Source organism: Branchiostoma floridae, chromosome 8 (assembly GCF_000003815.2).
Source record: "Branchiostoma floridae strain S238N-H82 chromosome 8, Bfl_VNyyK, whole genome shotgun sequence".
Classification (NCBI taxonomy): Eukaryota; Metazoa; Chordata; class Leptocardii; order Amphioxiformes; family Branchiostomatidae; genus Branchiostoma; species Branchiostoma floridae.
Genome location: NC_049986.1, coordinates 6281471 through 6306436, shown reverse-complemented (window position 1 = coordinate 6306436; position 24966 = coordinate 6281471). Strand labels below are relative to the sequence as shown.

The 24966-nt window shown below is 40.5% G+C and overlaps 4 protein-coding genes across 6 annotated transcripts; 3 read left to right on the top strand and 1 right to left on the bottom strand.

Annotated features, from left to right (window-relative positions):
* Window positions 1–7706, top strand: LOC118421549 (fatty acid hydroxylase domain-containing protein 2-like). 3 transcript variants are annotated; one of them, XM_035828885.1, is made up of 8 exons: window positions 1–45; window positions 236–416; window positions 1528–1624; window positions 2273–2397; window positions 2842–3044; window positions 3664–3812; window positions 4280–4403; window positions 6770–7706. In XM_035828885.1, the coding sequence occupies exons 2-8, from the start codon at window positions 276–278 to the stop codon at window positions 6918–6920; spliced, it is 990 nt and encodes a 329-aa protein (XP_035684778.1). In that variant the 5' UTR covers window positions 1–45; window positions 236–275; the 3' UTR covers window positions 6921–7706. The 3 variants fall into 3 exon arrangements, with proteins under 3 accessions (XP_035684778.1, XP_035684780.1, XP_035684779.1); XM_035828887.1 differs by having other exon boundaries at window positions 8–45; window positions 256–416; XM_035828886.1 differs by having other exon boundaries at window positions 20–45; window positions 253–416.
* A 2270-nt stretch (window positions 7707–9976) lies between these two features.
* Window positions 9977–12702, top strand: LOC118421548. Its single transcript, XM_035828884.1, has 2 exons — window positions 9977–11535; window positions 12219–12702. Exons 1-2 carry the CDS (start codon window positions 9999–10001, stop codon window positions 12512–12514), a joined length of 1833 nt encoding a protein of 610 aa, XP_035684777.1. The 5' UTR covers window positions 9977–9998; the 3' UTR covers window positions 12515–12702.
* A 615-nt stretch (window positions 12703–13317) lies between these two features.
* LOC118420406 (fatty acid hydroxylase domain-containing protein 2-like) lies at window positions 13318–17800 on the top strand. Its single transcript, XM_035827183.1, has 7 exons — window positions 13318–13708; window positions 14671–14770; window positions 14982–15106; window positions 15950–16152; window positions 16562–16710; window positions 17130–17256; window positions 17505–17800. Exons 1-7 carry the CDS (start codon window positions 13571–13573, stop codon window positions 17665–17667), a joined length of 1005 nt encoding a protein of 334 aa, XP_035683076.1. The 5' UTR covers window positions 13318–13570; the 3' UTR covers window positions 17668–17800.
* A 1197-nt stretch (window positions 17801–18997) lies between these two features.
* LOC118421496 (protein CLN8-like) lies at window positions 18998–22769 on the bottom strand. Its single transcript, XM_035828807.1, has 4 exons — window positions 22646–22769; window positions 20642–20822; window positions 20153–20236; window positions 18998–19573 (listed from the first exon to the last, which is right to left on the bottom strand). Exons 2-4 carry the CDS (start codon window positions 20813–20815, stop codon window positions 18998–19000), a joined length of 834 nt encoding a protein of 277 aa, XP_035684700.1. The 5' UTR covers window positions 20816–20822; window positions 22646–22769.
* Window positions 22770–24966: the final 2197 nt, after the last annotated feature.

Genomic DNA, 24966 nt, shown 5'->3' with positions numbered 1-24966 from the left:
AAGACCCTTTTCTTTGTTGCAGTAGGTGTTCAACGTAAAATACAGGTAAGTAGTTTTTTCAAACAAACTTCTGTGTATTTCATATCTTATCGTTTTTTTAAAACGTTTTCATTATTTGAAAGTCTGTCCATGGAAGGGATACTAGTGAACGGGCCAAAGTTCAACCTACTTACTCAACAGACCAAAGTCCGCGCATCCTTATATACGCAGCTGAAATCAACGCTTTTATTCACAGTTCTCTACCGAATCCAGTAGCCGCGCTCTCAGGAGCCAACATGGGATTTACCACGTCGCTTCCCCGTCCCGTAGCTGCCTTGTACCCCTCCGTCCTACTGAGCCTGGTGCTCGGCTACTGGGTGTCACTTACACCTGCTGTGGAGAGCTATCTACGGGCGAACGTTCAGCCGATACTGCAGGTAAATACTTAGGTTTAAACATAGCCTTCATTGACCTTTATCTACCAAAGGGTGCATACTTTCACCATTTGAAAAATAGGTTGTCTGAAATATCTCCCGTGCAGGACTTCAGTATACACTGTTTAGATAGGGGCGCATTATACTTTGGATGCTGTATTGGAGATCTCTTTAGATGCATTCTATGGGCGTGACAGATATAGGATGTAGTAGTTGATAGTAGTAGCTTATTGTAGTAGATCGTACATCATGACAACAATAACAAGGTTATTCTATAGTTTTAGCTTTGTAAATTTACTTAATTGCTTTAAACTGTATTCTGTAACTCAATGAATATTTACACATGAAAATAGGTTGATGCACTTGTGTTTTTAGAACACTAATTTATTGTTCATCTAAGAATCCACAACATGTGTTTACCTGCGTAAAACTAACTCCCCATCCACGCACCCCCCACCCCGCCCCCTACTTGATACGCGACGATTGTGGAGAAGCTATGGCGTCCCTGAATCCGTGATGAAAAATTGGAAACGATGTGACACAGCTGGGGGATGGGCTAACAATGACCTTTACATCCGTCTTCCCAACCACTATTGAGACTTTATTAGAAAATCCATTAATGACGTGCCCTAGGGCACGCCACTAATCTTCCTGGACTTCATACATAGATAACATACATACAGTGGTCAATATTTACAAACATCAATTAAAAACAGTCATGGTATATACACAATACGCAAGTCATGGAACAGCCCAGATCATTTTTCCAGACTGGAGACCAGGTCACAGAGACCAGTTTTGAAAGACCTTACAGATTGGGCAGACTAGTGCTATAGGTAGCCGATTCCATATTGATGTTGCTCTATACCTGAAAGTTCTTTTTAAGGAGTTTGTCCTAGGTTTGTCTAACTTGAAATTACTACCTGAAGCAAAGCGAGTACTGTAATTGTGCTGTTTCTTAACAAAAGACAGTTTACATACCGAATATCATCTAAATCTATCCGGAGCTCGAGGTTCTAAAGTTCTGCTGACCGCAAATATCTAGAAACAAAAACAAACAGACAAATACCTACCTCTTATCTGCAAGTGACCTACTTTATGTTGTTGTTGTCAGGATACATCAATATGGATGTCATCCGGTCGCTTCCTTCAGACACAGTGGGAATGGGTGTACAAATCCTTCCGCGATGAGTATCAACTCGCCACTGTCGGTAAGTTTACATTACAATAATGTTTGTTTATTTCGCACATAAAGTGCAAAAACAACAAAGTATAGAAAAGTAATTGAGAAATGCCAATTATAGATATCAACAGTCAATCGGTTGTATAAATTTTTAAGCAAATATATGAAAAATAAAATGTCAAAGCTAGCCATTAATCAGAAATGTAAATGAATCAGAAATATATGGACGTTGTGATACGTTCATAGAAATTCTTTATTGAGGTCCATTTGCGGGTAATATGAAATGGAACAGACAAACAAGGTAGAACAAATAAAGCATGTATGTATACCAGTCTGAGAACAAACTCTAGATTCTTATTTTTTGTTTGAACTCTTTACTGAGACGGTCGCAGACGATGAATCTCACTTTTTCTGTTATGTATTGGTTTTAATTTGAGATTTTAAGTGAGTTTTTTTTTTATCTGCAAACATCGACAAATTAGGGTGTCATTGTCAGACATGTATGGTGTTAGGTGCTGTGAAGACTGGTTGTCATGACGCCATAGAATCCTGACCTCCTATTGGACGGGTTACAAAGAATCCTGATCTCCTATTGGTGCTTTTCATGATCCTGTTTCAAATGTTTATAATACATCGAAGTAGGACTTGAAACTGTTTTCTTCTAACGTCACAACAGGAACAGCTCTCGTCATCAGTACGTCCCTGATGGTGATGTCGTCACTGTACACGTACATGGACCTGACAGGACGACCTGCTGTACTGGTCCGCTATAAGATCCAGCCTAACGTCAACCCACCACCGGTAAGGTCTTTCTTTTGACTCATTTGCAAAGTATAATATCTTTATTCAAATATTTGGCAACGCCTCAGGGGCAAATGCCTACCTTCAAAAGCATTCGACAATTTACAGAATTGCGATAGTGCCCTCACACCAACATGTCAATAAGTAATATATGGTAGGAGCAATGTGAATGTTCATATATTATAGATTTATGGTCTGTTAGTTTGCCTGCTTCATAGATTAGTCGCTGAAAACTCTCGATGCTGACAACCGTGAACGTTTCCTGTACCTTACCAGGTTGACCCGGCCCTGTTTACTAAGGTTGGGCTGCAGTTGATTCTCAACACGCTCTGAACTTTTCCCGAGATGTAAATAGGGACACCATCATGGCAGTCAGCACCTGCCTGATTCATAGATTAGTGGCTGGAAACACGCGATGATTACAACGTTAACTTTCCTTTCCAGGTTGACCCGGCCCTGTTCGCTAAGGTAGGGCTACAGTTGATTCCCAACACACTCCTGACCCTGGCGGTAATCTATCTGCTCCAGCCCGTGATGGTGTGGAGGGGGATGGAGTTCGGCAGGGAACTCCCGTCTCTCTGGAGACTGTTACTGGACTTTCCTGTGTGTGTTCTCATGCAAGAGATCGGTTTCTATTACGGTCATAGGTAAGGCTTTTGTAATGGAATGAGGTCGAGAAAACACAAACACACACACACACACACACACACAAACACACAAACACCATTTTTTTCTTGCTGATTGAAACATTTTTCAAGGTGGAAGGTATTTTAGTATGGGGCTACATTAGAATCCTGAACTTAGTCTGACATACTTGCAAGGTATTTGTCTCAGAACCAAAAGGTCCTTCAATTCGTAACTTCTCATGCTACATATCTTTTCTTCCGTGGGATACAAAACTTTACACACCTAATCCCCTTTTTTCTGGGGGGAGGGGGTAGCCTTCTAATACCGCAGTGTCCTAGACACAGTGGGTAGTAACCTACTGTTTCTACTGCCTCAAAACACCTTTGGGACTACTTTAACTTTTATCTGGCTACGTTTCTATCCGTCTAAATCGGGTTATTACGCACGCGTGTCTTAAAAGACAGAGAACAACAGAGTATATAACTGGTGATGATAACGTACTATATCACCATTATTAAAACATTCGTTGGAATGTAATGGGTCATTTTTCAAACATTACGTCTTCTTCGACATGGTACTATTTCAATTGAGTAATACGGATACATCATGTTGATACAATTTCGCCGTATATTTCTACAGACTAGTGCACATCCCATACTTGTACAAGCGTATCCACAAGAAGCATCACGAGTTCACGGCACCGATGAGCGTGGGCGCGGCGTACAGTCATCCGTTTGAGCACGTCACCTCTAATGTTATCCCTCTATTCACTGGCCCTATACTCGCCGGTAAGCCCCCCCCCCCTTCCATTGAATGGAGATAGTTGACCTAACAAAATGAGCTTTGCATAACCTAAGACTTTATACCGAATAGCAAGTGACACTCCAAATAGTCATTGACACTGATGAAAGATAGAGGATTCTACCTGAAACGTCTGACCGTTTCAAAGATCCAGTTTTTTGAGTCCTTGCTATTTGGCGTATCTTATTAAGGAGGCGGGTCGAAACTCCTTCCACGGCAAACTACCTTTTTTCATTTAACACTTGAACACCTGAACTTGATGCTCAACAGTAACGATTAAAGCCGTTTAAAGCCATACAAAACTTGCAAAATATATTTCTCAATTTTCGCATAATATCTTTGTGTTCTGATAAAATTTGAGGTGAGATGTGATAACGTCATGTTGATTTCCCATGATGCATGCTACGATCACGTGGTAACGTGTTGATCGTCTGATCTCCCATGATGCCTACAGGGTGTCACGTGGCCACCATGTGGCTGTGGCTAATGTACTTGATGTACGAGACTACCACAGACCACTCCGGGTATCACATGCCGTTCGCAAGGTCACCGGAGTTCCATGATTTCCATCACGCCAAGTGAGTGATACTTTTATTCTAGACTATGCCACTAGCAAAGGTTAAGTCGGGTCTCACTAAATACCGAAAACAACCGAAAACAACCGAAAACAACCGAAAACAACCGAAAACAACCGAAAACTACCGAAAACAACCGAAAACAACCGAAAACAACCGAAAACAACTTTCACTAAATACCGAAAACAACCGAAAACAACTTTCACTAAATACCGAAAACAACCGAAAACAACTTTCACTAATTGCCGACAACAACCGAAAACAACTTTCACTAATTACCGAAAACAACTCGACACAACCATAAACAACAGACAATCATTTCAGTGGGCTATTATTTAATAATTTTGACTTTATTTTGGACAGGAGTTATGCTACGATGGATTTATTTGTTTGACGACCCCTGATATATTAATACAATGTTAGTAATAATAAAGTCAACGATCTCCTTTGCCTGTTCGAATATATTAATGTTCGCATTCAGATTTACGGACCCTGTACGTTATAAACGGGACTGCTTGGTCAACTCGCAAACTCATCAATGGATATCTATATTACTTGGCATCTATTGTGTAACTCCAAGCAGAGGTAACGGTAGGGGCGGGGTGTAGTATTGGCCACAACAAGAAATAGCATTCACTGCTATCCCCCGACGAAATCTCTGCTTGGAAAATAGGTTTGCTTATTAATTACTGCTGGCAAATTCTGCTGCCTATTCAGCTAATGTGTACTTCCTTTTTTTTTCTAGCAACCAAAACAATCTAGTATATTTCTTGCTCAATTATAACGCATTTCTGCTGCCATAACAAATCGATTTAAATAGAAAAACCGCAAACGTGTATTACCACAGAGGCCCCAGATTAAACTAAATGATCAAAATAAGGATTTTACTTTACACCATAAAACAGCGTGTGATCGATGGAAAGGTGTTTTCACCGGCTACATCCCCTTTGCTGAAAGAATCCTTCCTTCAGAATCACTCCATTCTCTCCCTCGGCCGTGGAGAAAATAATTCAAGGGATAGTAATCAGTAGATGAAGATAATATAGACATTGTTGTAGTTTACTAGTTGTTTTCCGGCTTTTTTCGGGTTCCAACAGGTTGTTCATGATTGCTTTGATATTCTTTAGGTGGCTTCGAGTTGTTTTCGGTATTTGTCGAGTTGTTTTCGGTTGTTTTCGGTAAATTTCAAGTTGTTTTCGGTTGTTTTCGGTTGTTTTCGGTTGTTTTCGGTTGTTTTCGGTTGTTTTCGGTTGTTTTCGGTTGTTTTCGGTATTTAGTGAGACCGGTTAAGTCTGACATATCGAAAACGTTTTGTTTTTAGTATTCTATATGATTTTTCGGATGATTCTTCAGTAGTGGTCAGGATTTAAAAAAATACTTTGTCTGGGTGATTCAAGTTATATGTTGTTTGTAAACAGTTGTGACGAGTTTTAAGCAGTATGTACATGTATGATAGAGTATAATTTTATGTTGTTTTATGCTAGGAAGACTAGCTGGGTAATACTGATATTGCATCTTAGCTAATAAGGCCACAGCAAGTAAATTTTATGGATGACATCCGCGCGCTCATTAATTTTTGCCTGATTTCAGAAAAAAAACAAGATTTTTTTTCTTCTTCGGAGATGGTCAACATGACAAGAAAGTACCAAAATGGGAAAGTATGTTGTGTTGGAGCCTAATGATTGTACTTGTAGAAGTAACATTAGCGAGGTAGCCATGATTGTAGTTATAGAAGTGAAACCAGCTGGATAGTTGGAAAAGTGGCACCACTATGGAAGTCATAAGTGAAGTTGCCAACTTGGTAAGTGATACCAGTCTACCACACTAGTGTCACTTGTACTACACTAGTTCACTTCTTTAATACAGGAATGAATGATTTGTCGTCAGTACTACATGTACCATGTTTTATCACTTTAACTCTTCTTACAACATTTATGGTGTCTATTTTGAAAATTTAGCCATCTTGTATTTTGTTACCCATCTTGTTTTTTTTTCGCCCTATCTCACTATTTTTGCAGTCTGCAGAGGATGTCATCCATAAGATTTACTTGCTATGGCCTAAAGTATATTTAGTATCCAAATATCTGCTTAAAAATTACGTTTCTCTCGTGTATCTTGTTTTTCGTTTGTATATTGCTATATAATCTTGCTCTCCTTGCACCTCCACCACCCACACATCTAAGGGGTTTCAATTTTTCCCTAACGTTTTTCCTTTGAAACTTCTCTATTTTCCTATTTTTCTATTTACCTCTTTCTATGAAGGTAATGGCATAAATTTGAAGTGTAGTGCTTTCAAAAAATGTAATAAGTTGTCCGTGTTTGGATGTAGCACTAGAGTTATCTGAATTCGGACCTTTTTATTTTTATAGGTTCAACTACAACTATGGCACGATGGGCTTGCTGGACTGGCTGCATGGCACGGACTCAGCCTTCCGGCAGAGCACCGCCTCGAAGCGTCACCGCGTCCTGTTCGGAATCACTCCGCTCTCCGAATCTATTCCGGAAACTAAGAAGAAATGAATTGAAAGACTTAATCATACAAACAATTAAAGTAACTGTTGTTTACGTAATGCGTGAACCTGTAATTTTGTTTTGACACTGGCCGGGACCAAAACATCTGAGGTACCTGTATGTGTATCCCCCCAAAATGAACCATCAGTGGACACCACTTTTAAAGCATTTGAATCCAAAATCAGCGATCGATAGCAATAACAATTGCAGTTAAAATCAGCATATCTTTTAGATTCATATATGTAAATCTTCATTTTAATATGACAATGAATCACTAAAAAGACAGTTGGCTACATGTAAACCCGGATTATTAAAACATTACCTATACCTGAAACAATAGTATAAGTATTATTACAATCCATTCAGCTATTAGAAGTTCTTAAAGATATTTTGCCAGAAGCACAAAAAAAACCTTAAAACTGCCGCAGTTCTAAGGCTTTTTGTGCTTGGCGGCTGTAGTAACAAGGTCAGACATCAGGGGTCGTCAGGTCAACAACATCGACCCACGTTGCAATCCATTCAGCGGTCCTTCAAATAATCAAACCTGAACACGTACGCATGCATGCGATCTTCTGCAGTAATATGTTATGCCACCAGGAGACCTTCTGAAAGTCGAGAAGCACTGCCAGGTCAACCACATCTACCCACCGCATATTAATTACCATTGTAATCAATCAAGAAGTTCCGAAGATAATTTGCAAGACAAGTGCGCACCGAGGCACGATCTATGAATGAGTGATTGAATTAATGAGTTTATTTTGTTTATTTCTCGTGGAATTAAAAACTCTACCAAAAGACTGCTGTTGCCACTCGCCTGTTGTTACCCAATAAATAAACGAACAAAGAAAAACCCACATGTGCACGCTGCTGATAATGATGTTGACATTTCGGATGTTCCACTTTTTGGTTTCTTTTGACCAATTTATTTTTGATTCTCGCACGCTTTCTTCAGTTTGAGAGTGTCGTAATATTAACAAAAAAAACCAATACGACCCGAACAAAAATTCCGTCGAACGATTTTTGTGAAAGAAGTAGCTTGATCTCAGTTGCAAAAACATTCATATTGTTTCCACTGGCGAGCATTTCAAAGTGTATATTGAAACTCACACCTTTAATCTTAAAGGGTGGTTGTGTGGCGTAGCTACGGTGTGTTTAACCCTAGGCCTGACCCCAGTGGTTCTGAGTTCAAATCCTGTCTACCGATCCTATTAGGCTATGTCCTTGAAAAAGACAGTTTACACGACTTTTCTCACTTCGCTTTGGTGCAAAATGGGCATACGCCTTGGTTTAGGAAAGTAAGACCCCGTTCACACTCAAAAAAATGAAGCGGCTTCAACGTGGAAGCCGCTTGATCCGGATCGTTTTCTTGAGTGTGAACGCTCCAAGCGGCTTGGATTTTCACCGATCCGGCTCGTTTGCAATCCATCCCTGGGAGGTAGTTTGAGACACTTGTGAACAAGCCGCTTGGCTGAAATCGCGAGTGTGAACGCAACGCGGGATAGATTCTATGCAAATTTCCGATTTGCCCCCTGTTGGAGGTTATATATCCATGTATCGGCGGGAGCAGGAACACACGCCACATTGACAGGTTTGCTCACGTTACTGATTTTTGTGCCCAATGATAATGTCTGGAAAGAAAAAAAAACGCTGTAGGGTCAAGGCAAGTGGAATGTGAAGCAAACAAAGCTTTTTATCACGCGAAGAGAGAGGAAACACAGCAAGCTAAAAAAAATCACAAAAAAACAAGCATATCTTTGAACATCTTTCTCTCTGGATCATGATATAAGACTATTAAGAGTGGGTTTGAGAATACCTACAAACAATGTTGTAAAAAAGTACCTGAAGTTCAGGTACGGAATTGTGTGCGATTAATCGGATTGTCTGAAATGAGTGTGAACGTAATTTTTTTGAAGCGGCTTGCCCGTTGAAGCGGCTTCGACGTTGAAGCCGCTTCATTTTTTTGAGTGTGAACGGGCTCTAAAGGCAGTGTCAGGATATGTGTGGGCTCCACATTCACATACTGTGCCCTAGACACATTTGATAACAACCCTACAAGGCCTCGAAAAAGGCTACATGGAACTTTTATCATAGAGGGGGAGGGGGTGTCTGTAGATCTTGTTTTCGGAACTAAACACACAACTGACACTGGGCCATTTCCTCCTAACTTCTAGAGCGAGACGACCAGATTGTCTATCGCCACGCTTTCATAATGGCGACACGTATAAACATATCTACACAGGTGCGGTAACCGCTGTACCCCGGACAAAGGAATGCAAACCTGTACTCTTTCAGGTGCGCTCAGCTGTGAAAAGACGCCACGTGAAAGGCCCGCGGACAGAGATATCTTCTGCATTACGCTCCCCTACCTCGCCATTTTTTTACCTCCCTTCTGTGTTTTCCCAAAACATCCGACCCGTGACTTGGAGATATCCTTCGGAGTTCTTTTGACTTCAAACCTGGCATGCCGACCTTTGACCTCGTGGTCTCTCAGGTTCAGGTAGCGTGGCGGGGGTTGGGTGGATTGTTTTTCTTTCTGCCAATAGCACGAGCCGATACATGACCCTAGACTTGTAGCGCGATACGCGGGAGTCCTTGTTTCTTCTAAAGTGTTTTGTGAAAACAAGGCCGTTTAGAAGGCCAGTCGCACTTTTTCTTACAGTCGTGTGTTGGGGAAAATACAGTCGACTACACTCACTCACAGCTTACCGTCTCGACGTACTAAGTTCTCAAGCTTATTTTTCCCTCAAAAGGAACTCTAGAAAGATTTCGAGGATCCGTCAATGTATATACGATTGGAAAACCTTTGTCGTATCCTGCAACTGGTGACTTCTGGATGGTGACTTGGCTATACAACAAGCGGAGAAGAATTTCGTGGTAACCATTTTACCGTCTTTTCGATAACGTTTACAACGAACGATAGAAATTCTTGTGGAGTCATGAAAAGATTTGACTTGGACATCGAGTGTAAAACATGTACCAGGTAACTGACGGTTGCTACAAGCGTCGAAAACTAAAGACATGACCTCGACTTTGAAAAGAACGGTAGAAAAAATTATAATCAAGGTCATGTGAATAATTTACTACAATATGGCGGAGGCAATAGGCACTACCGATACTCCACTGGTTGACAAGATTGTACAAGAAACAGCAAGAAGAGAAGAGGACCGAAACGGAGCAGAAGCCAATCATGTGCGCAAAAAACAGGTCAGGATCATTTTACCAACAGAACTTGACGACTCTGACCTAAAAACTGAAGGGACAGAAGCCACGGAAACGGAAACCGGTGTAGAAACAGACGCAAGTCCACGGAGAAAAGGTAAGAAATACCTTCGACCTCTACAAAACTACCTACGGTCCAGTCGAGACAGGTGGCTGAAACTTCTACCGGCGATTCCCGAAATATCGTCTACGAAAGAACCGCCCGAATCCTACGAAGAGGTTACAAAAGCGATCAAAACAGCCTTGCAAAAATGTGACGGTCTTCTTATATCGGTGCCATACTTAACCACAGAGGTGAGCTTTCTACAAACTGTGGAAGATGTGCTACTTCGTTTTAAAGACACGTTGGACGTTGGCAAATTGTCGGACTTCAAAACGCTACAAAATCTTGTCTTCATGGTGCGATCTAAAGAACAGTATCAAAAGGAGGCGGACGCCTTGATAGAGTTTCAAACGGCGGCCGGCAGTGCAATAATGCAACTAGAGAAAGTTTTCAGGATACTTAAAGAAGAAGTGCTCTTCTTTCTCAGAACGTTTTGTACGGGAGAAAGGGAGCAAGAGAAATGCCGAGAGATCTTAGAAAAGAATGTCGATGGAATCCAACGTCTTTTAAACAGTAAAGTGAGCGAAGTGGATTCGAATATCTTTAGTTATGGCCAACTGTCTTGTCAAGTAGCGATTGACGTGGTCAACTGGAAAAACTTTCCGATTTTGCGAGTAATCCCTGACATTGTAGACAGGTGTTACGATGCAATAAAACAAGCCAACACATGGCTAACTGATGACTCGGAATACGTGTCAAGACTTAAAAGAAGGGTCGAAGAAAACCGAAGAACAGTTAGTGACATCCGAACTCGGATCATCATAGCAAATCTCCAACGCAACGTTCTGGAGAACACATCCAAGAACGTAAACAGAGAGGTGAGACAAAGAAAAAGGCGGCTGCACCAAATCCAAAGGGAGGTAAAACAACTCGAAGATGAAAAGGCGAGCAGAGAAGCACAATTGGGCGACACGAAACCGTCAACAAATCCGACAAAGACACACGGGTTGACCTCTGACCTTGGGAACGTGACCGCCTCCTTGCACCTGGATTCAAAATGGCGGCTCGAAGAAGAGCTAAGAAATATCAACGTGGAACTTTCAAAGCGAAAAATTCGTCTCCAAGAAGCAGAATTAAGTCTAGAAGAGTACATATTTGGCCATGGACAAGATCGGGAATACTTACAGACCCAGATAAAGAAAAATGAGGAAAAATCCGACGTGCTACGCAAGGAATTAGCCGAGGCGTTTGAGAAACTGGCTTCTTGGGAATCCCTCCTGCAGGAAAAGACGGGTCGAAAAAAGATCGCAGAAAAATTCTGGGCTGCCACCGACAAAACGTCTGGTCGTGAAAGTTATGAAGGTGACTTTGTTTTTATTTATTTCTGTGTGATATATCTGCATTAATTTTTAGCAAACACTTCGATTTTTAATTTTAAAAAAATCACCTCCTATTATAACTTAGAAAGCATATTGTAGTAATTTCAAGTTGGTAAAGCTGTCACCACACCTATATGGTATTATGCCATATATTTTTTACTGTAGCATTTCATGATGTTTTAATTTTTTTAAACTGCAAAGTCTATTATCCTATTTCTTCTGTACCCCAAGGCCGCCACAGTAAACAAAAAAAAAAACAACAAAAACAAACAAACCGACAAAAATTAGCTCTACTAAATTGAATGCATAATCATTAATCCTTCATTTTGGCATATATCAAATATTAAGGTGTTAATTAAATACTCCATTCATAATGTCTGGATACAAGTGATAAGACATTCTAAATCTGACGGTCTTGTTGTATAAATTAGTTTTAAAAGTTCCAGTTGATATTAACGTTAAGTAATTTAAAACAAAAGTGAATGTTTTCTTTACCAATAAGTATAAGGAGAATAGGCCCATTGTTAGTAAGTGTAGGTATATTTTTCTGTGTTACCGATTTCATCATGAATACCACTGAGTCACTTGTTGACATGCGGTGTATCTTGTGTATCTATGACGAGTAAGCAATCTAGATGAAGTTCTTTTCTCCACATCTCTGTATAGAGCTGGAAAGTGTCCTGGAAATCCTTCAGGAAGAACTGGGACCAAAATGGCGCCGTTTCGTCCGCCATCTTCCCGGGCCCCGTCAGGTCATTGACGTCGATATAGAGAGCATCAAATCAGCGCACCCCCTCTACCGGGAGGACCAGATCTACCATGCATTATCGCTGTGGAGGAAACGTAACCCACAACACGCTAATGTTGACAGTATTCTCAAAGCGCTGGAGAAATGTGGACTTCTTGGCATCAGAGAAAAGGCGCTCAGGGTACTAGGAAGACGACCATATGCTACAGTTTAGTTTTCTTGGCAGTGTTTCTTGAACAAAATCAACTTGTAATAGACATTTCTGCTGAACGTTTGCCAGTTTTCCAAGAACGATGAGGATTGGCTCTTCTTCGCTAGGTGTCGTTGCTGCACAGTCAAAGCCATTTGTTTATATCGGCATTGCTAACAGTTGTACAGCAAATAAATTCTTTTGTATCTTGATTTGGATGTGTCATTGCATTGGCATTACCTTTCATTTGTGTGTGTCTCTGTGTGTGTCTGTGTGTTTGTGTGTACGTGCCTGTGTGTGTGTGTGTATGTGTATGTGTGTTTGTATGTCTGTATGTATGTGCATGTGTGGCTGTGTGTGCGTGTGTGCGTGTGTGTGGCTGTGCGTGTACGTGTGTGGCTCTGTGAGTTTGTGTGTGTGGATATGTGTGCGTGTTACGAAGGTCTTTCGAATCCAAATTTAGTTGCTAAACGGTGTCCATCGAGTGAAAGGAGGGGTTCAAATGTATATCCTCCAGACTGAAGCTCAGTGGGGATGTTTGAGACCTTCAACATACAACGTGGTACTAAAGTCTCTCTGTCCACTAGACGGCGATCGCGATCCGCTCTTACTGCGACCCAAATAGCATGTGAGTAACCTTTGATTTCATACTGGGTATATCATACAGCATGTAAGAGTGTGACTGTGAGGACAACAAAACACACAAAGTGTAAAAACATCCATTTCTTTTCTAATTCTATCGTTGAGCGATCTGTAAAACTTTAGGTCGCAGAGACAGCGCGGCGAGAGTGCCGTTCTAGTGGAAAGGGGGTATTAGGAATGCGGACAGAAAAGAAGGTATAACTTAGATAGAAAGGTCACAACCTTTCCCATCACCCTCTGCTTGGAGTGTATACAGGCTCCAATCAGAACAACAGTATCCAGATCACGTAACATGCTGGGCACACGGTTCACGAAGGGCAAAGTTTAAAGTCCAATCTCTTTAGGGGTAGAAAAACAACAACTTCTCAGTAGTGTGGAAAAACGTACTAAAACTGTTACAGAACTATATTTGACGGATTAGAAAGGCTTTTAGCGATCATGTTCAACAATCAAAGCCATCCACGCCTTACCGCGACGCTTGCGGCCATTGTTGTTGGACTGGTTCTAGCAGTGTGGACTGCCGTATCCCCAATGTTAGTGGCCTTCTTGAAAGAGAACGTTGAGCCACTGGTTGCAGTAAGTATCAACGATAACATACAAGAAAAAGTTTAATACGTAAGCTTTTCGACATGGCTAGACATATTTTTATTTGTCTATCACGGCATCTTTACATTTGTATATCAATACTGTAACGATATCGATGAGATCAAAATCATGGTAATTATGAAATACAGTTTGCTTAAGATACTTTATACGAGTCGTACGGAGAAGAGCTAGTAAGAATTATAATTTCTTTATCATAAAATGAACTAGATTCCTGGTTATATTTGTGAATACCAGAGTCGAAGGTAAGGTCCTCCTGTATATTGTAACGTGCAAAAAGTTCTTGCGTACAAAATGCTTAGTCAATACATTTTGTTTATGTCTCATTCTTCACCTTTGACATGATACCGACAGTAATAAATAACGTATTTAGGGAGAGCCACACCCCAAGGTTTCTTGCTTCATGACATTAGGCCACGTTGATTTGATTATATGGATGACATCCGCGCTCGCACCAATTTTCGGCCATTTCCAAAAAAAAAAAAGTTTTCGACCACACAATAAATTGTGCAAAGCAGCTGTAAAATGAGCACAAACATTCCGTAGATTGAAAAAAAAAAGTATCAGAAAACAGATAACTAATGCCATATATAGAGTGCCAAAATGAATCTAAAGTCAAAGAATAAAATGTGAAAGGACGGAAAGAAAAAAAACAAACAAATATTGTTGGTTGGGGGAGGTACCAGTACAGAAAATTCAGGTCAAGAGGATCATGGTATACCATACTATGTGTGTTTAGTCCTATGTTCAACCTTCCTGGCCACTTTGATTTCATACTGAAGGCAACTTTTTTTTTGGCCAAACTTTTTTTTTATTCGCTCGCTCGCATCAGTTTTGGAGTTCCCGGAGGATGTCATCCATATAATTAGATCAACATGGCCTAAGGTTGATGTAAAAAAGAAACGTAATTAACGAAATCATTTCTGACCAATCAGAACACCAGTTTGTGGAGGAATTCTGGGACGTTCTGTCAGAACCAATGGCAGAAGGTCTACGACTGGTACGGCGGAAACGCCTATCTACTTGGAACTCTGGGTAAGTAATAAGAAATTCTTGACATCAATGTTCACATACAAGTAATAATGTACATAACGGAAAGAGAAAAATTAAATGCGCAATTACAGATACGATAATAAATAAATGCGTAATTAGAAATACGATGATAAAAATGACAAAAAACAACATCGAGTAAGATTGATGTTAGTTTCTACATAGTTCAGTAGCTTGTCTTTTTCTAATTTTACAGGTAGTACCAATGTATATGGCCTAACGTTTGCCGTCCTGAACTCCTTGTACCTGTATATGGACATCACGGGGAGGCCTGCTGCCTTGGTCAAGTACAAGATACAGCCGGACGTCAATGCTCCTCCGGTATGTATGACGTAACATAGTATTCATCCGCGACTTTCACGGTCAATAGTAGTTTGGCTCAAAGTAGTGCGTAACAGAGTCAGACACTGTGGTGAATGATAGACGAATACGACTCCGTTTTTAGACATGTAAGAGTATGTAGTGGTGCGTACCTAAAGCCCGGACTTGGAATTGGACCTAAAAATGTTTAGGTCCAAGTCCAAAAAAAAACTAAATGTCCGGAGCCAAGTCCGGACTTGCCAAAAGCAATCTGTCACTTACATTCCCTTTTATTGTTCTAAACCATCTAAAACCTTCCATGGACAGTGAAATTTACACTAGTAGAAAAAGACAAAAAACAGTTCGTGTTTACACTGGCTGTCTATCATTTTCATGTATTTTTCACATCAATTCATGCTAACATGCAATTTTTGTGCACCCCCCCCTCAAAAATGCACATAATATGCGATGATGGGTTCAGGTCCGGACTTTAAGTCCGGACCTGAACCTGAACTGCTGGACCTGAATCCGGACCTGAACTTGAAATTGAGTTTAGGTACGCACCACTATGTAAGAGTTGAATTATGATGTTTGTTTGGTCGGGTTGAATGTCGACTGCAGTATGATGACCCCCGCTAGGGTAATAACATAATAAGAGTTGCTTAAAAGAAAACGAACGGACAAACTTGAGCTCATTTTTACGTATTTTCAAGATTTCGATGTAATGGGCGAGGTAAAAAAAGACTGTAGTTCAAACATTGTCATGTAAAATGTGTCCGTTGTGTGTGTGTGTGTGAGAGAGAGAGTGTGTGTGTGTGCATCTGTTTTGACTACTTAGTGAGCATTATAATTTCTAATACTCAGGTAGAACCTGCAATTTTACGCAAAGTGGCACTCCAACTACCAATCACCGCCCTCGTTACATTTGTCGCCATCTGCCTGGCCTGGCCCATTCTGATGTGGCGGGGGTGTGATTATGGACGAGAGCTGCCCTCCTTTTGGAACGTTCTAGTGGACTTTCCTGCACTGATGTTGGGGGAAGAAGCCGGCTTCTACTTTTCGCACAGGTTATTAATGCGTAATAAGTGAATGATGAGACCTATATGGATTGTATCAATATTTGGTATATTTGTAGGCCTTGCTGAGACATTGAAATGATCAGACTTTGGGTCTCCTAGTGGCTTGTTACGGCACCACAGCGGAAGATCGTAAATGGTATAGGTTTGTAGCCTCCGGATCCTTCCTTCCTTCCTTCCTTCCTGTAGCCTCCGGATCCTTCCTTCCTTCCTTCCTTCCTTCCTTCCTTCCTCCCTTCGTTCCTTCCTTCCTTCCTTCCTTCCTTTCTGCCTTCCTTCCTTCTTTCCTTCCTTTCTGCCTTCCTTCCTTCCTTCCTTTCTGCCTTCCTTCCTTCTTTCATTTCTTCATTCATTCATTAATTCATTCATTCATTCCTTCATTCATTATTTCTTTCTCCAGGATTTTGCACCACCCGTACTTGTACAAGCGTATTCACAAGAAGCACCATGAACTGACGGCCCCCATCAGTATTGCAGCGCCCTACGCCTATCCCATAGAAAATGTTTTCTCTGGGGTCCTCCCACCTCTGCTTGGACCACTCGTCACTGGTGAGTTCAATGTACCGTGTGCACTACGTCACCAAAATGGCGGCAACCTATGTCATCAAAATAACGTAGGGTAGATACACAAGTTTTTAGTGTCCTTTCTCGTATGTGTACTCTAACATATCCTATGAAGCGAGAGAGTATCTCACTTTAATCTGAAGCCAAATATCAAATAGACATGTAAATCAAATCTCAACTACGGCTTCATGCCTAAAATAAATAACAACAACGCTATCACTCCCGACATAAAAAGATGGAGATTACACGATACTTGGAAAAACAAAAATTGAAAATTCTGACAGTTTTGGCACTGTTTTTATTCCGTTTCAATGTTCATATGTCCATAAGGGAATGACGTTTGCATATATGCCTGTAGCATCATAAACTTGGCTGTCACGTGTTCATCACGTGTTTGTTTCCAGGTTGTCACGTGAGCACCATCTGGCTGTTCGGCTGCTACGGGCTGTACATCACGGTCACGGACCATTCCGGATATGACCTGCCCTTCAACTTCCGGTCTCCAGAGTTCCATGACTTCCACCACTCCAAGTAAGCGTGTTTTATGATTCTAATCTTCTTCGACCTTTCTCAAAGAAATTTCAGTTTTTGCACAATGTCTTTTTATTAATTCGCTGTTAACACTGGCCCATGCATTACATATAGGAAAATCAATTTCCTAGTCCCTCCCTGATTTTAACATGGTTTCTAAAAGAGCTGCAAAGTTCAGTATTTTTGTTTCCTAATCTTCTACTGATATAAATATAGTTGTTTTATCTAAATTTGTCTATGTTTTCCAGATTCAATTCTAACTTCGGTGTCTATGGTTTGCTCGATCGCCTGCTGGGGACGGATACAGCTTACCGACAGAGCAAAGCCGCGGCGCGTCACAGAACTCTGAATGGTATCACTCCGCTCTCGAACTCCGTCAAAAAATTCAAAAGGGACAAGAAACTGAAGTAAATGATGGCTGTATTCTAACGATTATAAGGATAAATAGACTAAAGAATGGAAACAAAATGTCTAAGCCAAATACTGATTTTTACATGGTGCGCATTTTAATCGGTCATTTTTTGCCTTATTTGACTAAATTTTGTCTCGATTAATATACATATATATCATAACTCTTATGTTAAGATAAAGAGTAAAATGTTGTCGATGGTAATGCTAAGTTACATTGAATACGAAATAATTGCCGTTCTGTCCAGTTTAATGATAATATGACTATGCAAAGTTATTCTAAAATAGATACTCGTGCTCTAGTATATAATTGATAATATGTTATTTTACTTATTGTTTAAACCTATACATTCTTATTAGCTAAATTCAAAATGAGGATCATCGCCTATCTTTGTAATAAGATGTTAAAAGTACAATACTATATTAGAGATTATCTTCGCATGTACCAATTGTCGTTTTTCGAATGAGAACTAATTATCAGATAAGTTGATGAATTGTTCATCCTTCAATACATTCTTAAATTACTGTAAAATTGTTTATGAATAATCTGTTTCATAAGTGCTTTACCTAAAAAAATTCAAAATAAACATGAAATGTAAATACTATACTAATAATGTACAAATGACGGCAACTAAATGTCTTTTTACTTTCGCCACTAACATGCCGGTAAAATGGGTTGCGGAACAGAATGTATAAAAATCTTATTCGTTATATTCGGTTATTATTGTAATATTACATTCTTAAAATGGAACAAACAATAAACAACGTGCAGTAGACAAATGAACATTCTTGTCCCATGTTATATGGCCCATTTACGTGAAATAAAACTGTAGCACGTTATTTAGGCACCCTTGCACATTGACTGAAATTACGGTGATAAGCTCTTAGCAAAAATGTACTTTATTAATTAATTTCTATGAGTTTTACCAGGAATTCCTACAGCAATACGCCGGTGCAGTTTGAAAATAAAATCCCTTTCTGAACTTCAGTACCCCTTTAAATCAAATTAAGTACATTTTGTAAAACATTTTTGTCATCTTGATGTCATCACACTATAGAAATCATAAGCTTACTTTGCTTGTATAGAATTGCTGCCGACATCGTTCTAAGAAATATCGTAGCCTCGGCACAGGTCATTTGGCAGTTTTACGCACACGTATTTATTTTTTCCCGTGCACTTTAACATGTATCCTCTGTCAAGAAAGGTTTAAGACCTCCCATAATATTTTAAATAAAATGGAACTAGTTTTGTTTTTGATTGTTAATTGTTAGAAGCGGATTTCATAGGCAAACTGTCTCCTATCCGATGATATGATATGATATGATAATGTTTTCACATGTCTTTTTCGTGGATAACATCACCATTTTGAACTCGGTTTTCTTGTTCCTGATTCGGGATCGGGTAGTTATGAATTGATTTGAAAAGTCTATCCGTCTCCTTATAGCCCCAGTATGGGGTCATGACAAACGTGACCATACTCAAACAAAACAAGTACGTGAATAAAAGTGGGAGAGGCGTGTTTTTCCACACATGGTTCCAGTGTCGGTAGATCTGGACCCACGTGAAACACTCGACAGCTGATCGAAGATGGTAAGTGTGGATATGGGCTGCCTGACCGACCTTCCAAATCATGGATTTCGCCCTCCCACATTTTGCTAGGATATAGCAGAGCGTGTCAAAGGGCATAACCATTTCAAGAAATAAACCACTCACAACAAAGTATTGCAAACACTCGTAGTAGGCAGCAAAACTCATTAAGAGCAATGCTAAACAGTGGTGGCCGATTTGTAGGATATCATTTTTTTCTGTCATGAGTTCAATGGATAAGAGGACTAGTGTGTCAAAGAGGAAATAGCCAAGTGCGACGTAGACCGCAACGAAGCCAGTCGGTGTTGTCTCATTGGCAACCTAGGAAAATGAGAAAGTAGAAAAACAAATAATAAGTCAAATTGAATAGAAATTAAAAAGAAAAAAAAAAGATTGCGCCAGAAGACCCTTTATGTAATGTCTTTTGTTTGACACAAAGACATACGTACACAATCACATACATACTATACAAACACACGCACACCTAAACAAACACACCCACCAACCCACATGTAGAAAGTATCTAACCCACACACGTGATTTTCTCTATTCTTTTTGTCTATCCTGCTTGGGCTTTTTTGGCATTCCGGATCCCTGGCCTGAGGGGGGTGAGGTGGGTGGACGTTACATTGGGTCATTCGCCCCCCCCCCCCCTTCGTAATTTCGTAACGGCTTACTGTACGACCACCAAACTTGAAGGGGGTGGCATGCTTGTCAAGTATAATCGTTCCTGATTTTTTTAATATCATTATGACGTAATATAACGTCATTAATTGATTTTGTGGGCCTAAAACGGGGAATTCCCATAATACCTGTGAGTAACTATCTAAAATAAGAACAACATCAAAATAACATCAAATAAACCATTTGATTGATTGATTGATTGTTAATATTTCATACCTCGTCCCACCAGATGACCCAGCTTCCCACCACTGTTCCAAACAGCCCAAAGATAGCCCTGACACATCTCCTGTTCCAAATCACCTGAGGCAAAAAAATATGACAAATGATTTTTTCTGCATCGATTCTCAAACGTTGATTGTCGCCACAGGTTGGTAAGTCACCGGATAACAAAATTGTTAATACCGCATAAAGTGCCTAATATATATGTGCACGTGTGAACACTTTACGTTTGGGACCACACCTGTTAGCAGCGACACCTAGCTACATTTAGTATCATGACAGAAACCCAGTCAGTACTGCATCGAGGAAGTTAATAGGCTGTAACCGAAACGTAAGCTTGAATAATACATTGATTTGTGTGCAGAGAACTTTGTTAATATCCTTTGATAGCACTTGATTAAAAAAATAGTGAATGCAGCCAAATTTATCTAAGGCTAACAAATTTATATTTTAATTGAGTTTGCCAGAAAATTACGATGGACAAACCTTGTTTCTTAATGGCAAGTTCTGGTACGGTTTAAGCCATTTGGATCCCTGGGCGCCGACCAGAAATACGGTGGAGAGAAACAGAAACGAACCACCGATGAAGACCAGTTTGACCATCGGCTGTCTGTAGTCTATGGTCCCGAGGGAGGGGTGGATGGCTTCGACTAGACCCATGCTGAAACTAGATGATACAAACATTGCTTTTAAGGTATGCATTTCCAAAAAGGAAAAAAAAATCTTAATCTGAAAAATGTCCCTATTCACCCTGTTTGTCAAGGCTCCAGAAGACTCGACGTATTAAGCAAAAAAGACTGTTTTTCTCTTTTTCCTTTATTTTCTGTGTGCATGTTTGCTATGCTTATAAAAATACAGTACCGCTTTTTTTTTTTTTACTTCAACCAAGGCTTCATTGGTAAGTTCGTCTATTGTGTCATTGACTTTACATTTAAATGAGAGTGGGGCAACAAATTCCGTTAGAAAGCCACAGAAAGGCCACAAAATACGATTAAAGGGGCATTCCACCCCAGAAGGGAGTGTTATTTTCCAATAGATAATGTATCAATGAATACATGATTAGCCGACCTTTTTTTTGTAATTCCACTTGTGGCGAATTACGCAATGTGTGCTTGTAAAACAATATGGCACTCACATGCAGACCCTACCCATGTATTCCCTATACATGTAGACACTTCCTTTATCGTGAAAATTTTCGGCATAAATGAGGGGCGCAAAGCACACCAAGAATACTAATTATTCACAAGATGTCAAATAACACATATCAAGAGGTCTTTTGCTTAGCGCCCCTGAAATTAGCTTTGTATCCTAACTTAAGTCAGGCGTTGTCAGGCACATTGTATTCAGCCATAGGCTGAGTTTGATTTAATCTAATTAGAGGGTACTCGGGGAGTTTTGTAGAAGTCTGAATGCTTTTTGATGCGCGTGGGGCTAATGGGTTCTCTATCGTATAATGGTACGTAGCATACATTTATCACTTCTGTAAATGATATCTATCGGAAAATAACAGTCCCGTCTGGAGTGGAATGCCCCTTTAACCCACATAATGAGATCAAAATTGGCATTTGCCGATATGAGGTTTACACCCTACGGATGTAAGGTTCTTCTGCGTTGTGTTCGCAGCTGTAGCATATGGGCCTCTTGGTGGATAAGTTTGAATTTGGACTCTACCGTTACAATTTTGGCTAATATTTATTATCATATCTCTTTTACGGTTCCAGTTTCCTCAGAGCTACTTGGTAGCGGGAGCTCAAACGAAGGAAATTCTGTATTAAAAAAAAACAACTTATCACAAAAAAAGGTTCTGAAACTTGATGTCGTCAGGCAGTGTGCGACTACATAAATTTCACTGTGTCATGCATCATGGAAAATCGTAGACCAATTGTTTCAATCGCATACACACGGGTCGTGCATCATAGTTGTGTCATATTTCTGAACATAGTCCTGAGAAAATAGTACAGCAAATTCCCACGTGGGCTACGATAACAGGTCTGTTGTAGTTAGATAACGGGCCACAAGGTTCATATCATTCAAAAGCCAGTTTATCTTTTTTTTGATATGCATGAATGAATCTATCTTTGCTTTTAATGATAGCGTTTTGTGCTAAGATTATCTGATTGAAACCTTCCTTCCTTACTCAACCCGATCTAGCCACACGTAAACCTAGATCCTATAACATTCAAGTCTCAAAGTGTGCAATGATCTTCACCACACAACGGTGTCTATAGAAATACTGTCTATTCCTTTTTGTTAAATTTTACATGTTTCATAAAACGTTCCCTCAACAGAATCCACCAATAGACAGTATCATGGCGTAACACACAAGGTTTGTACTGACAAAAAAACATATCTGGACATATCTAATTAATCTAAGCACACCGGCAAGGGCCCCTACCTCTTTTTTTTTGTTGTGTATGCAAGCAATAGCTCCGTTATGTCTCACCCTGTTAAGATTTAATCCAAGTTTCAAGAACATAAAATAACACTTACCTGGCCCTTACAGTCCTTAGATTTCGTTGTCAACGTCGAAGTAGCAGAACACAGTTTTCAGCCTTTACGGAATTCACTTGGTGACGCCCACTTTGAAACGCCGCTCTGCGGAGGTCAAATATCTGCAGCCGGTTCACACTAAAGAAAGGCAATTGCGTAATGGGGCGCTTTCATAATTGGACTGGGAAGCCGTTACAATCTAAATCATGCAGTCACAAAGTCCACATATTTCTTAAACACAGGTTATATCAGGCTACCTCTCCAAGAAGGCTTTCTACTGAGCCTTTTAACAATTTTATCCGCACTACTTTATGTAGTGGGTCGCGGATGAATATCGTGTTCTGCTACCTTGACGCTAGGACCTTCCAAACAGCACGTCACCGGAACGTACTGCGCCTGCGCGAACCCTGGTGTTTTGGGGCTTGGTTTGGTCAACGTTGCATTGAAATCCCGCTTGTTGCACAGTATATGTTAGAGACATGGTTTCATGTAAAACGTACACGGGATTTTACCCTTCTATACGCACGTACTTTCTTAAATGCGGCCCTTTAGTAAACCGGGGGTTTAGCAAGGTTTAGCATGTCTATACTTTTCGCGCAGGCGCAGTACGTTCCGGTGACGTGCTCTTCCAAACAGATATATTTTATAAGACTAATTTATTCGTCACGTGACTGCACTCACAAATAATTTCTCATGATGACTTGTACCTCTTATGGCAGCAATGATTTGAAATTGATTCAGTTACTTTTGAATTGGACGCGCAGTTAATTGAACATATAAAGGTCAGGCTGCGTTTAGTCACAAGTGAGTAGTTTAAGGATCAAGTCCTTGTTAGTTGTTCGGACAAGTCCTTGTTAGTAGTTCGGACTCTTCAGCTTATTCGTATACCTGCCTTGCTATCCTATAAGTTTGTCTACGCTATGTTGTTTCTTTTATTCTCTATGCTTCCCACGCTCAATAATGCCGTATTTTCGAAAGGTATTCTACACAACTATTGCATAACATTTCGTTATGCGATAGTTAAGGGTTTACGGTTAATGACTATATCATGAAACCACCTCGCTTCGCTCACTCAGTGTTTTTTTCGGTGGTTATAGCAAAGGACCAGGCGTTATGACACCATATACACCTCGGTTCGTGTCATTACTGTTATCATCATATAGCTGACCCATTTAAGCGACAAAAAAAAATTTGTTTAAATGTAGCTGTCTAAATTTAAATTGTTGAGACAGACATCAATGTTACAATAAAAAATAAATAACAGTAAATAAAAGTTACTTCTTTAATTTTCATCTATTGGTCTCAGCTGTGACAAAGTTGTCCAAGAGACATAATGTAAATGAGAATAACGTCAAACCCCTCTGTGTCAAACCAAGCAGGAGCAGAAAGTTAGGACAAACAGGTTTTAAAGACAAACAGATCCAGAAGACCTAAATGCATTCAGATGCTTCTATTCTTTCTACCTGATTCCTGCAAAGTATAACATTGTACCAACAGTACCAACGGAGCTTGAGTGCATATGGGTGTGGACTCGACCACTTCGACTACCAAGACCGCTGTCAGCTATCGTCGTATGTGGCATTTACTCCCCACCCAACTCACCGCACAGAGACCTGCTTCTCAACCACCTGTTGACAACATCGGATGACATGGCGCAACCTCTGCTGCCGCAGGTAAAGTCAACTCTCGTTGAAGCAGGTGTACTGAAAAAGCTTTCCAGGCCAAGGGGACGCAAAGGTGGGAAACACTGTATTCGTCAAATCTTAACCACCATTGGAAATAGGCCGCAGTCCTCGGCGCACCCCGCTACTTTGATATGTAAATCCGTCGGCGCTAACCAAAACAACGGAGCATACCTATCTACCGGTAGTCTGGAAAGGACTCGGATACTTTGTCGCATCCAGCGTTGTTCTGCTACCCCTCCAAAGAAGGCAATCCACGTCCCAAGAATGATCTTGTGCAATCCCAGGTCGCTAATTAACAAGGTAGATGAGCTACAAGCAACTCTGTCACACAATGAAGTCGACATCGGGGTCATCTCCGAAACGTGGTTATCAAGCACCCATCCTGAATCTGCTATCGCGGTGAGTGGTTTTAATGTGTACTCCAAGCACAGGCAGGACAGAAGAGGTGGCGGTGTCGCGGTGTATGTAAAAGAGCACATACCGTCACGACAACTAACTGAATACACAGTACCAACGGAGCTTGAGTGCATATGGGTGTGGACTCGACCACTTCGACTACCAAGACCGCTGTCAGCTATCGTCGTATGTGGCATTTACTCCCCACCCAACTCACCGCACAGAGACCTGCTTCTCAAC